A 12,614-nucleotide genomic window follows, 5' to 3' on the forward strand; every position below is an offset into this window, starting at 1 on the left:
TTTTCTTGCCGGGCCTTGGCTCACGGGTGCTACGTGGTGCAGGTAAAGGCAAGGGTAAGATGAATCGACCATGGGTTGGAGAGCTCTGGGGGCGAGATGTACATTGTCAGCTGCTCGACCGCCACGGTCGAGGGATTGTACAAGGATGGAAACCTAAAATGTGTATTTTTCCATTAGAGTGGCTTTGATTATTTATAACATTTGAAAATCTTGTAAATATATCATTTAAACCCTATTTTGGGATCCCATGTACCAAACATTTATTTTAATGGAGATTATTCGTTTATAACCAAAATCTTTTAAACCTAATCTGTTTTTGTCTTTAGATTCACATTTTACTTAAATGACTTGGTTAGCAAGTCTTGCACTATTTTAAATACATAGTGTAATGGTCTTGGTTATCCAGGGCGTTACAGTCGCGGCCCTACTCCACCATGTCGCGACCCGCCTCCCAAACAGAGGTGCCAGCTTCTGTGCCATCAGCATGCGCCGCGGCCAGCCTTCCCCCATGTCGCGGCCCTACGGCCCTTCAACACCACCCTTCATCTTCATCAAGCTTGGGTTGCGGTGCTCTAGAACAGAGCTGCAGCCCCACCTGAAACCCAGCCAAAAACCCTTGTTTTTCCTCTTCGAACTCATTTCAAAAACCTATTAAAACACTTCCAATTTCACAAAGCAAAGTTCCCAATTATTACCACAAATTATCCATCATATACCCAACAAAGCCTAAGCTTTAAACCATTCAAAACCTCATCAAAACTCCAATCTCTAAACTAACACAAAAACAGAGCAAAGAACCAGAAAATCGAACTAAAACCTACCTTAAACTTGAATTGAATCCTCTTCAATGGTTGAACACTAGCCTAGGACCTCAAGCTTCAGTCTCCAAGTTTGAATCCTCAAACTTGCTTCAAAATTTCAAAAGAAGGAGAAGGAGAATGATGATCGTGAGAGAGGAAGGAAAAGGGCTCTATTTTGCTTAAGCTTTCTACAGCCTTCCCTAGTTAAGTATAACCCTTGGTCAAAAGACCAAAATTTCCCCAAGCCTATCTCACTTCTTAACAGCCCCCAAGGGCAAGGTCGTCCTTTCTCCTCTAACCCCATTAATTATAATTAACATCCTCCATTTCACGTTATTCCCAAATAGTAATTAAATCATATCCCATTACTCAATAATTCCCAGTAATGCACTAATCATCAAATTACCCCGAGACTCACCCCGAGCCCCGAAATTAACCCCATTATGACCAAACTGCTAACTTGTATTCAAAGATTGTCTCATCCCGAATAGCTCGAACAAATCCACATGATGATGTGGCCTCATCAATAATCACCAACATGCATGAAAATGTACAAATATGCCCTCAACAGGCCAAATTACCATAATACCCTTATAATGATATGTAGACCCACAGGCATGCATTTATCATCATATAATAATATAATCCTTATAAATATGCATATAATCATTTAATGACATAATAAATCAATTATGGCCCTCCCGATCTACTAATCCAACCATAAACCTCATTAGGGATTTTGGGGCATTACAGTTCAACTAACTCAATTACAGTTCAACTAACTCTTGGCCCTATCCCTAAGTGAGAATGGGAATAGCCTCAACCTTATAGCATCGTGACTCACCCCATTCATCTTGAAAGTGGCACACAACTCCAGAAAATTAGCTATTTGCATGTGTGGATCTTCATAGGGTAACCCACCAAACTGTATCTTATACCCTAAACCATTTGGAGGATCGCTGGCTTAATCTCAAAATTATTAGTGGTAACAGTCGGTGGTCTGATACATGTCTGCACCCCCGTAACAGTAGGGAGTACATAATCCCTCAAACTATGAATGACGGGATTCTGAGCTTGTGGCTGAGCTGGCACTGCTGGTGGCACTGGCTGCACTCTTTCATTACCATTATTCACCACATCGTCATTATTAGTGTTATCAGCCATGGCAACAGTGGAGTTCTCAACCCTCTTGTTTCTACGATTTTGTCTGCAAGTCTTCTCAATCTCAGGATTAATAGGAACAATACTTTCTGCTCACTTTCTTCTACGCATATAAGAAAATTACCTGAAATAGAGATAAACAAATGCAAGCAAACCAACTTTTTACAGAACAACCAAATTAGAAATAAAATTAACTATTTTGATATTGATAAAATTTTCAATCCCCGGCAACGACGCCAAAAACTTGTTGCAGATTTTATAGCTACGCAAGTATACGTATTCACTTTTATAGTTTATTTCGGTAAGACCGAGTATCGTCCCACAGAGACTGAATTATCAAATACCAAATAATTAATTCCTAGTTTCTATTTTGCTAATGAAAACTGGATTTGTGAAATTTAAAAATAAGAAAGCCTAAATAAATGAAAATTGCAAAAATCAACTAATAACAAGAACACAAGGATTAAATTCACTACTGAACAATTAGGAATTCTAATATTATCTACAATCCACTCTATCATTCTTTAATGCAATAACTACTGAAACTTTTCCCACTAAAATGATAGGCATACAAAAGCATTAACTATTCGGATTAAGAAATAGAAAACTCGACCTAATGTGAATTTCCTATATTTCTATGGTCAATTTAAACAATAGGAAGCAATAAATACAACCCTAAATCACATATACCAATTTGATACTCTCGTTCGAAATTGAAATCTACGTCTGCTCAGTTTTTGCATATTCAAATCTCACTTTTCAGATTTTGATTCAAATTCATAAATCGTATGTAAAAGGTGCGCAGTCAATCACATACACAATAAATACAAATTGAGTAAATTTCAGACGAGGAAGAAATAGATAAATGCATTAAATCATAATAGAGTTTCAAGAGAGTCAATTAGAAACCCTAATAATAAAATTAGTTCATAAACATCACTAAATCAAACATAAACATAAAATTTAACATAATTCAAATCAAGAGATAAAGGAAAAGAACTCTAGGTTTTGTTTCTCCTCTAGCCCCTTCTTGCTTAATCTGATCTCCCACCCTTTAAAAATGTAATTAAGAAAGCTTTTATAGTCCCTAATTAATTATGGTGAAAAGACAAAATTGCCCTAGATTCTGCTTCTGTACGGACTCTAGCGCAGGGGCACCACAAGGTAGCGCTGAGGCTATAGAGAAATCGCAAAACATGCTCTCTGGAAAGCAGATAGCACTGGGGCGCTAAAATGTAGCACCTAGGCGCTACAACCTGCATTAATTTCTACTCTCTGCTACTCGACAGCGCTGGGGCGCTAGTGATGGCGCCTAGGCGCTATGTCTGGATTTCTTCTTCTCATTTCTTGTCTTCTTAGCACACCCTCATATGATCCATTTGACATCAAAGTTACCCCCGAAAACTCCAATTTGTCTTCAGACTAGCCAAATATCACCTTTTTTTTTATCATTTTCCACTTTCTTCACTCCCACTTATAAGTGAAACCAATGCAACCTGAAACAGAAATGCAAACAAGCATAATACTGCACTAAACAAATAAAATAAACTTAAATACTAACTAAAACATACCCTACTAACAGTACGAAATTGGACCTAACACACACATGTGGATTGGTTTTCAACAACAAACATGCAACCTCCACTTGGCTTGCAAAGCATTATCTTGAACAGTTCATAATAAACCCAAACTTAACTTACACAGGTTTCATGTAGCTAACAACACGTACTCATTTTTCAAGAACAACAAGGTCAACTTGTTGGTTTTTATTGATCAAATCAGAGATTATGCGCAGCGGAACAACAATCAAATTGTCAGATTAATCCCATAAGATTTCTAGATCTACTTCTTCACACTCATATATATATTGAATCAAGGACAAGAATAGAAACATTACCTCAGGTCCTTCCTTGCTGCTATCTTTTCGTATGGCTGAATCCTTGAGATCTCACACCAAGATCTTCCAAAATGTTCTCAGTCACCCAAAGAACGAGTGTGGGCTCGCTATACAAATAATAGGCAATAACTATTTATCAGATATTCTCAACACATGAGATCTGATAAAGTTTGGACCTAGGTTTTGTGAAGAACAATGACCTTTGTTTTGTCACTGATCTTTTTCTCTGAGAGAATCCTAGATATTTTTCTATCCCTGAAAACTTACGTTCTGTGAAAACTGATATCCAATATTTAATAATATCCAATATATTAAAATATTTGTTATTTTAAACAAATTCAAAATAACTGATCAGTTATCAGATTTTTGTTTAAATAATAATATTTAAATCAAATCAAAATATCTCATTATTTATTTAATATTTAAATAACTAAAATTGTGGAATCAAGAGACCAAGTCTATCTCTTATGCGTGTAGCACAGTGCATGTGCACTGTGCCACACGTGTACCACATGCATGTGCATGCATGTGATTTTTCCCAATTTTTATTATTATTTAAATACCAAAAATCCCAAAAATAAATTAATTCAAAATTAATTATATTTTTGTTAAATCAAATAATTAATTAATTCTTAATTAATTAATTACACATAATTAAACAATAATTATGTTTGATACATAGAAAAATATTTTACTTATCACATAAGTCCTTTTTACCCATTTTTGTATTTGCCTTTGACAGTGATTGTTTGAGCCATTCTGGGGACCATGGACCTATAACATTAAGCTCCAATAAATTGAAACTAAATAATTAAACTCTTTAATTATAATAGTTAATTCATTAATTCTGATATTACTCCACTATAAATTCAGAATTGCACTCTTTATGTTATAGATATACTTTTACAGAAATCTTTTTCTTAAGTCGTCCATTGATATAACCATCTTACAATAGTTCAACCCTCTAATTAATTAGTTCATAAATTAGAACGGAAGAATTACCATTTAACCTTTCTAATTTATTTCTTATTCCTTAAGTACCATTAATTCACTAGTGAATAATTAATCTATAATCTAATTATAGATTTGAGCTCAAAATCATTCAGTTCCAGAATTAACCCTTAAGGGAACTAATATACGATCCGTTAGGAAAGATTAGATTCCGTATTGTTGATACATGTTCCCAGCCATCCATGATATTAAATCTCCAAAACAAAAGTCATTAGCCTCATTCTTTGAAGAGACCTTAACGAGTGAATCAAAAGATTTAATAAACATGAACAGGAGTTCATGAACACTCAGGATTTAGGTTGATCTATAAATGATCATCTGTTATGATATGAATTACAAGTCTTTGTTGTTAAATGGTTTTTTGGATAAAGACTTTAATTCATATCGGTCCATGTCATATATAATCATATTATATAAAGCACATTTACTGAGATGTCTTTCCACATCAATAATCCGAATCTAGATTATTTGTATCATTATGATACTCAGTAAACCGTACTTACAACTCCAATTAAAGAATTCCATAACTTTAATTTGTCGTTGTTGACCATTTTTATTCATTCATGTGATCTTAATTCTCTCGTACTAATACAAGATCACATCCTCAATAATGAATATGGAATTTTTCTGATATTTACAAAATTATTCAAACAATAATTTAACAATCTAAATATGACAATAATAATAAACCATTGCATTTATTTATTCACAGAAAAAACAAATGTCTGTACATGCTTTTAGGACACACTCCTAACACAACTTTCTACAGAGCAAAGAATTATGCAAAACTGATGTTAGAAGGGACTGTAAGGGAACAGTATGCCATACTAGAAGATTATTGCAAGCAACTGTTAGAGACAAATCATGAGAGCACAACAATACTGAAAATCAGAATGCAGGATGGTAAGAGGTTATTTGAAAGGGTGTATATATGTCTTAAATCTTGTAAAGATGGATTCCTCAATGGTTGTAGCCCCCTTATCTGCTTAGATGGTTGTTTTTTTAAAAGGATATTGCAAAGGAATGTTATTAGCTGCAATTGGCATTGATGCAGCAAATGCCATGTTTCCAGTGGCATATGATGTGGTGGAGATGGAGTACACAGACAGCTGGACATAAGGAGGATTTGAAGATTGATGAACCAGAGAGAATAACAATGCTTTCAGATAGGCAGAAAGGCTTAGAAAATGCATTAAGTATTGAATTTGAAGGTTCATAAGTGAGATTTTGTGTGAGACATATGCATCCCAATTTCAAGAAGCAATTCCCTGGACTCTTACTTAAGAAAATGTTGTGGGCCGCTGCAAGGGCAACAACTAAAGTGGAATGGAAAAATAGGATGAATGAAATTAAGCAGGAGAATGTCAAGGCATATGAATGGCTGATGAAAAAAAAAACCAGAAGAATGGACCAGGTCTCATTTCAGGGAGCATGTGAAATGTGGCATTGTTATTAATATCCTATGTGAAAGTTTCAACAATGCCATTCTTGATGCCAGAGACAAATCTATTATCACTCTGTTGTAAAATATTAGGCATTGAATGATGAGTTTGCTCTGCAACAAAAGATTGAGTGTCTCTAAGTGGGTGCATCCTGATTCCAAATGAATTATGGATATCATTGAGAAAAACAATAATGTTGCTAAGCATTGTTTCTCCATGCTTGCTGGAGGTGGTAAGTTCCAGGTAAATTTCTTGCAAAACACCAATGCTCAGTCATTTTTTGTGAACTTGGAAACAAAAACATGCACATGTAGCTATTCCAATTGTCTGGCATACCATGCATGCATGCTTTAGCTGCTATCTGGTTTTCAAACCTAGATCCAGTGGGATTCATAGATGACTACTACAAGAGGCAAGCATATGAAGCAACTTATGTGACACCAATTGAACCAAAGCCTAGCCCAGACAAGTGGCCAGACACTGGTCTGAATTCGATACACCCTCCAATAGAGACAATTTTACCTAGAAGGCCTAAAATGTCTAGAAACAAAGAGGCAGATGAACCATCACCTGCTACTGCAATAAAGGCTAGAAGAGTTGGCCAAGTTAATCACTGCAATTGCAAGCAGACAGGCTATTCACGAGTAACATGCAAGAATGCAACTATGGAGGTAAACTTGGTACTGAATTGTATTCATTTTCAATTAAAATGAATATGATTTGCTTAAGTATGATGAGTTATGTTTTTGATTTAATTACAGCCTGCAAGGCCAAAAAAGAGAGGAAGACCACCAGCAAAGAATCCTACTACTCAAACTATTAAAAGGAAGGAGCGAGCTAAGAGAGAAGCAAATGAATGGTGGTTCCACATCTCAGACCAACCAAGAAGCAACTCTTTATTCCTAAACCCTTTTGATGTAGAAAACTTGTTTTCTTTTTGGTGTAGTGGCCATACAATATAGGCAATAGGCATACTTTTGACATGTAGATATTGGGTCTGACTTTATCAATATTTTGGGACATCTTGGCCATTAGGAATAGTTTTGACATGTAGACATTATGCTACTTAACAATATGCCATACTTTTGCTCTGTAAAGATGAAAATATTAATCAATGACAAAATGTCATGGTTTGGTGCATCATTCTATTATGCTTGAAAGCAACACTAAATAAACATATTAGTTTCTTATACTATTTCAATGAAGCCAGGATCATTACAAGTAAAATAAACAAGGAATGGTCGAACATTACATCATTTTTTCAGCCAACACATAGTTACAAATAAAAGAAAACAAAACAACATCATCTTCCTCACATTTCCCTTTACCAACCAGGAACTTGCATGAATTCCTCCATCCAAACTTCCATTCATATAGCAACAATCTTGACATTGAAAAGGCTCCACACTAGGCTCAAAGCAAGGCTCATATCTATCTTCGTATTCATAATATATACCCAGATCACCATCAAACTCACGTACTCTTCTTAGCAAACCAGGTATCACCATCTTTGACCTTTCACACATAGGGGGATGAATCCATTGGAAATAGTTACAACCCCCATTCCATTGTTCACAAATAGTTTTCATGAATTAATTTATTTCCAAGATAATAATATATAAAAGAAAAAGAAGACAAAAAATATAAACTGGCTCACTTTCATCCTATACCAAGATTTTAAACGTCTCCCTGGATTATCGTCGGTCCATGATGTCATATCCACCGTCTCCACCCCCACAATCACAACGCTTACGAAAAGCTTGAAATACACCTCGTGCCCTAGATCTCGGTGACGTCAATTTGAATCCACCTCGGTTTACTGATTTGCCCCAAGACACACTTGTTGTCGGATTAAGCTTATACAGGATCTTTATTTATTTTCATGTATATCTAATATTAAACAAATTAATACGAGATAGCCTAAAACATGTTTCTAAAATTGAATTCAAAGAGAAACAAATAATATAATACTTACAGTATACGCAGCGGAATTAAGAGTCCTTCCTTCAGTTTCTCTAACTCTTGTATCCTCTCTGTCGCAGAGTATTATCAAGAAACTGAACCGATCTTCTATTTTCTTCACGATCTTCCAATGTATCCTTAGAACCACCTAGACTAGTGTGGGCAATTCTCAACACATGAGATAGATATAGAGAGAAGAAAAGAAAATAACAAAGTGGCTTAGAAAAGGACTTGTGTTTAGAGAGAATATAAAACTATCAGAAAATCTGACTTGTGACTTATCTGTCATCTCTGAAATCTTCTCTCTAAGCACTCCTTTTATAGACTCAATTAGGCCATTTAATTTAATTAAAAAATCAATAAAATAATAGCCATTTTGAAGCCCTAGGTCGAAATTATCATGGGCTATAGGCCCGTGAAATTTCCCATTTGATTATAAGCCCATTGGACTTAAAATCAAGGCCTGTATTATTTTCTATTGATTTAATTAATTAAATAATTATTTAAATCCTTTATCAAATTAATTATTTATAATTTGAACCTTGATTTAAATTTATTTATTAATTTAGATACCAATTTATCTTAATTAATAAATCTGCCATAATTTGTCTTTTCTTCTCAAAATTACACAACTCTGTGAAACTATCCAAAATTGACCTGGTCAACTTTGATAATTCTAATTGATGATTAAATCAATTAATTGAGACTATCTAGATGATTTTATCCAAGGTACAATGGGGACCATGGGCCTATGATGAAATCAAGCTCCAATAAGTTATCATAAATCTAACAAATAAATTTACTAACTTATTAATTCCTCGTGACTCCACTATAGACTTGGAATTGCACTCTTGAATTCATAGAACGCTCTATAACAAATATAGATACGCTATTATCCATTGTTACAACCATAATTTTCACTCAATCCTCTATAGACGGTCTACAATGAGATAGGACTAAAATACCGTTTTACCCCTCATTGTATTTTATCCTTAAAACACTTAGTTCCTTGTAAATGATATTTCAGTAAACTAATTTAATTACTGAAATGAGATCTCTATCATTTAACACCTTCAACCAAACTAAAAGGAAACCGTCGTTTCACTTCTTCATCAGAAGCTATAGATGTTCATATCTATGATTAACACTCCCACTCAATTATACTACCGAGTTCCCAAGATGTAAGTATGGGCTAGTCCGTAGGGTAAGCTGGTAACGAACAAGTCAAAGAACTCAAATAATACAATCAGTTAGAATACTAACCACTCAGAATTGAGATTGAATTGACATATGGTCAACTATATGATATGACTAGAATAGATAATAACGGTATGTTTACTTATCTTATCAACTGTCAATATCGGTCCTGTCTGATGTAACAAATACATCCGATCTTATCTACTTTGCTAATGTTCTGGAAAGAACATAACACTGTAATATGTAAGTAGATCATATCGTAGATTGGCAAGTCAGTGTAAATCCGGTGCACTGACTAATCTTAGGACTAACTTATTTTTGAACATATAATCATATTTATATTCCACTGTGATTACATCACTATAAATAAGATTAGCTATATGCTCGGGATTTAATAGAAGTTTATATTAAACAAATAATCATGAAAATAAAACATGTGAGCAAAGTGATTGACCAAGTCAAAAAATGATTTCTATTCTTTTATTGATAATTAAATGAGATTACAAAGAATTTTGGTTTTAATTAGGGCATAAAACCCCAACACTTGGGTCTTCGCCCTTCATCTCCTCTCTCTTCTTCTTCGTCTTTGATGGTTTACAAGAATTCATGGGTTAATGTAAACAATGGAGATCTCATGCATATGGTTTTTAAGGATTTAAAGCTTTTTTTTTAATTAATATTTAAAAATGATGAGTCATATGTCTGGGTTTGTACACGTCATCCAAATTAAACAAGTCATTGGTCACATAAGCGTTTTTAACAATGTTAGGTGTTGAGTAGTAACAGATACACAGTTTGTGTGAGTTTGGATATATTCACCGTAAAAAATAAATATGGGTGTAAAAGTAGAACATCATGAAAACATTGATTATTTTCGCCGCCAAAAACCCTATAAAATATAACTTTCTTTTACCAATTTCACCACAAAATTTCAATTTATGCTCCTTGAGTTTATTTATATTAGCAAAATAGTCCTTGAATTTATAAATTATAGTAATTCACTCCATAATCCTTAACTTGCCATCAATTAGCTCAACTTTTTATAACTACAGAAAGCTTATAAAAATGTTAATTGCTAATTGAATCAAATTGAAAAACTTTATTGCTAAAAAAAATCAATGACCATTTTGCCAATTTGCAAAAATTTGAAAGGGCAATCTCAAATTTGATGTATATTTAAATCTAGAATTAAGCCAAAGTTTGGTCTTAGAGAAAGCATTCTTTCATTCATTTTGGATAATGGAATTTATACAATAAGTTAAATAAGAAAAAAAAAATACATATCAGGAGTTGAAGCTTTTTTTGTGACTAATAATAGTTAGCTCAAAACCTTATATGGATTAATAAAACAAAGAAGAAAGAGAAAACAAATCAAAGGGTGAGTGAGGTTATTTATATATTGGTCCTTCCTTGACTAGTAGTGTTATATAGTAGCACTCTCTTCTCTTCTCCTCTCTATGCATGTGAACCCCAAGTAGCCCAATTGGCTTCACTGCCGACACGAGGCATGGCCTGGACCCTTGATTGAGCATCAACCTTAAAGTTGGCCCCACACATGACTCCTTCACTATCAATTCTAGGCAGTGCTTTCATCTTCTTTGTTGGGTGCTCAAAGCTTGTCAAACCATGCTTACTGTGAAACATGCACCCTGCAATAATCACAGACATTATTGCCTTTTAAGAAAGAAAAGAAATGACCCCCACCAGACAAATATCTATATATCTATATACATATATATATAAATATATATTGTCGAAAATGTGACATACCTCTTGGGAATGGAGCATATGATTTAGCACAACTTGCTTTTATAAGGTCCAAGTTTTCAGAAATTACTACTGACCCATCTGCTGCAATGCCCCAGTATAGGTTCACACCTTCATTAGTACCCTGCACCAAAATTTATAATATTGAGTAAGTAAGCACATATATATTATTTATGTAAGTTTAAATATATGAAAACACACCTCAAATGTGGAATATTCATGTAATTTTCTAGGTAAATCTTGGTTGAAAAATCAACTTACCAATGCTGCAAAGACAGATCCAACCTTGCTATCATAGACCACAAAAGCAAAGCTTCCTTCAAGGTCATTAAGGACCTGATGAGCTGGGTAAGGGGACCTGTCCCTGAGAGTCCTATAGGCCTCAATCACCAGCATTGCCTCATTGCTGCCCTTTGATAAACCATACTGCCTAATGAGGCTGCACAGGTTGTGTAAGCTCCCCATGAAAGTGCAGTATATGTCATCCAAACCACAGAACAGCCTGCATTGATTTATTTCATTGACCCTTGTCAGATTTGAATCTATTAAAAATTGTAACTGGGATTTGTACAATAGATCTGAAAATCTGATCAGATCACTACTAACTCATCAAATAGTATGTGTAACTTCACCAAGTTGAAGTTTTGTGGATTGGATCTTGTAAAACTCTGGTTTAGCTTGACGGGTTTTCTTTGTTTTCACTTAAAACAACCTAACTAAAACAAAAACAAGAGAAATCAACATAAATATACACAAATGTATATATACCTCTGTTGAAGAGAGTAAGTCTTTTCTGGTGGAACAAAAGCCAGAGCAGCTGAGTTTCCAAACCCAATAGAGAAAGCCCTATCAGAAGAAGAAGATGAGAAGTAATTGAGAATTTCTTGAGGAAACTTTGCCTTTCTTGTAGAAGACTCCATATTGGGGCTATTCAGCTCTTGGGGTGGCTGAACCAATTCCTTATCAAATATTGCCAACATTTTAAAACACTTCAAAAAAACCTTACAAGAGAGAAATAATCAAATCACAGAAATTTTCCCAGAAAAAACAACTCAAACAAACACAACACAAAATGGGAGTGATAGATATGCTTGAATGGTAGCTCATATGGGTGTATATATACACATATTCTTGTCTCAGAAGCTGGAAAAAAGTGTAGGAGAGAGAGAGAAAGGATCAAGGTACGTGGCAACATTATCCAAATCCGAGGATTAAGCCTAGAATTAGAATTTGAAAACGCGGAATCTAACTTAAAAGTCATACTGTTTTTATTTTTATTTTTATCTTTGTTGGTACTCAATTCTAATCTCAGACCCATTTCCTACACCTAAAAATAGACCAAGACACTATTTGGAAAGAGCTAATATGTCAAATTTC

At 34.4% G+C, this 12,614-nt stretch overlaps 1 protein-coding gene across 1 annotated transcript; it reads right to left on the bottom strand.

Annotated features, from left to right (window-relative positions):
• Nucleotides 1-10,669: 10,669 nt before the first annotated feature.
• Nucleotides 10,670-12,326, bottom strand: LOC133802375 (stem-specific protein TSJT1-like). The gene is made up of 4 exons (XM_062240678.1): nucleotides 12,006-12,326; nucleotides 11,499-11,739; nucleotides 11,241-11,361; nucleotides 10,670-11,119 (listed from the first exon to the last, which is right to left on the bottom strand). Exons 1-4 carry the CDS (start codon nucleotides 12,215-12,217, stop codon nucleotides 10,926-10,928), a joined length of 768 nt encoding a protein of 255 aa, XP_062096662.1. The 5' UTR covers nucleotides 12,218-12,326; the 3' UTR covers nucleotides 10,670-10,925.
• Between the last annotated feature and the right edge of the window lie 288 nt (nucleotides 12,327-12,614).

This window comes from Humulus lupulus, chromosome 9, assembly GCF_963169125.1.
Source record: "Humulus lupulus chromosome 9, drHumLupu1.1, whole genome shotgun sequence".
Taxonomy (NCBI): domain Eukaryota; kingdom Viridiplantae; phylum Streptophyta; class Magnoliopsida; order Rosales; family Cannabaceae; genus Humulus; species Humulus lupulus.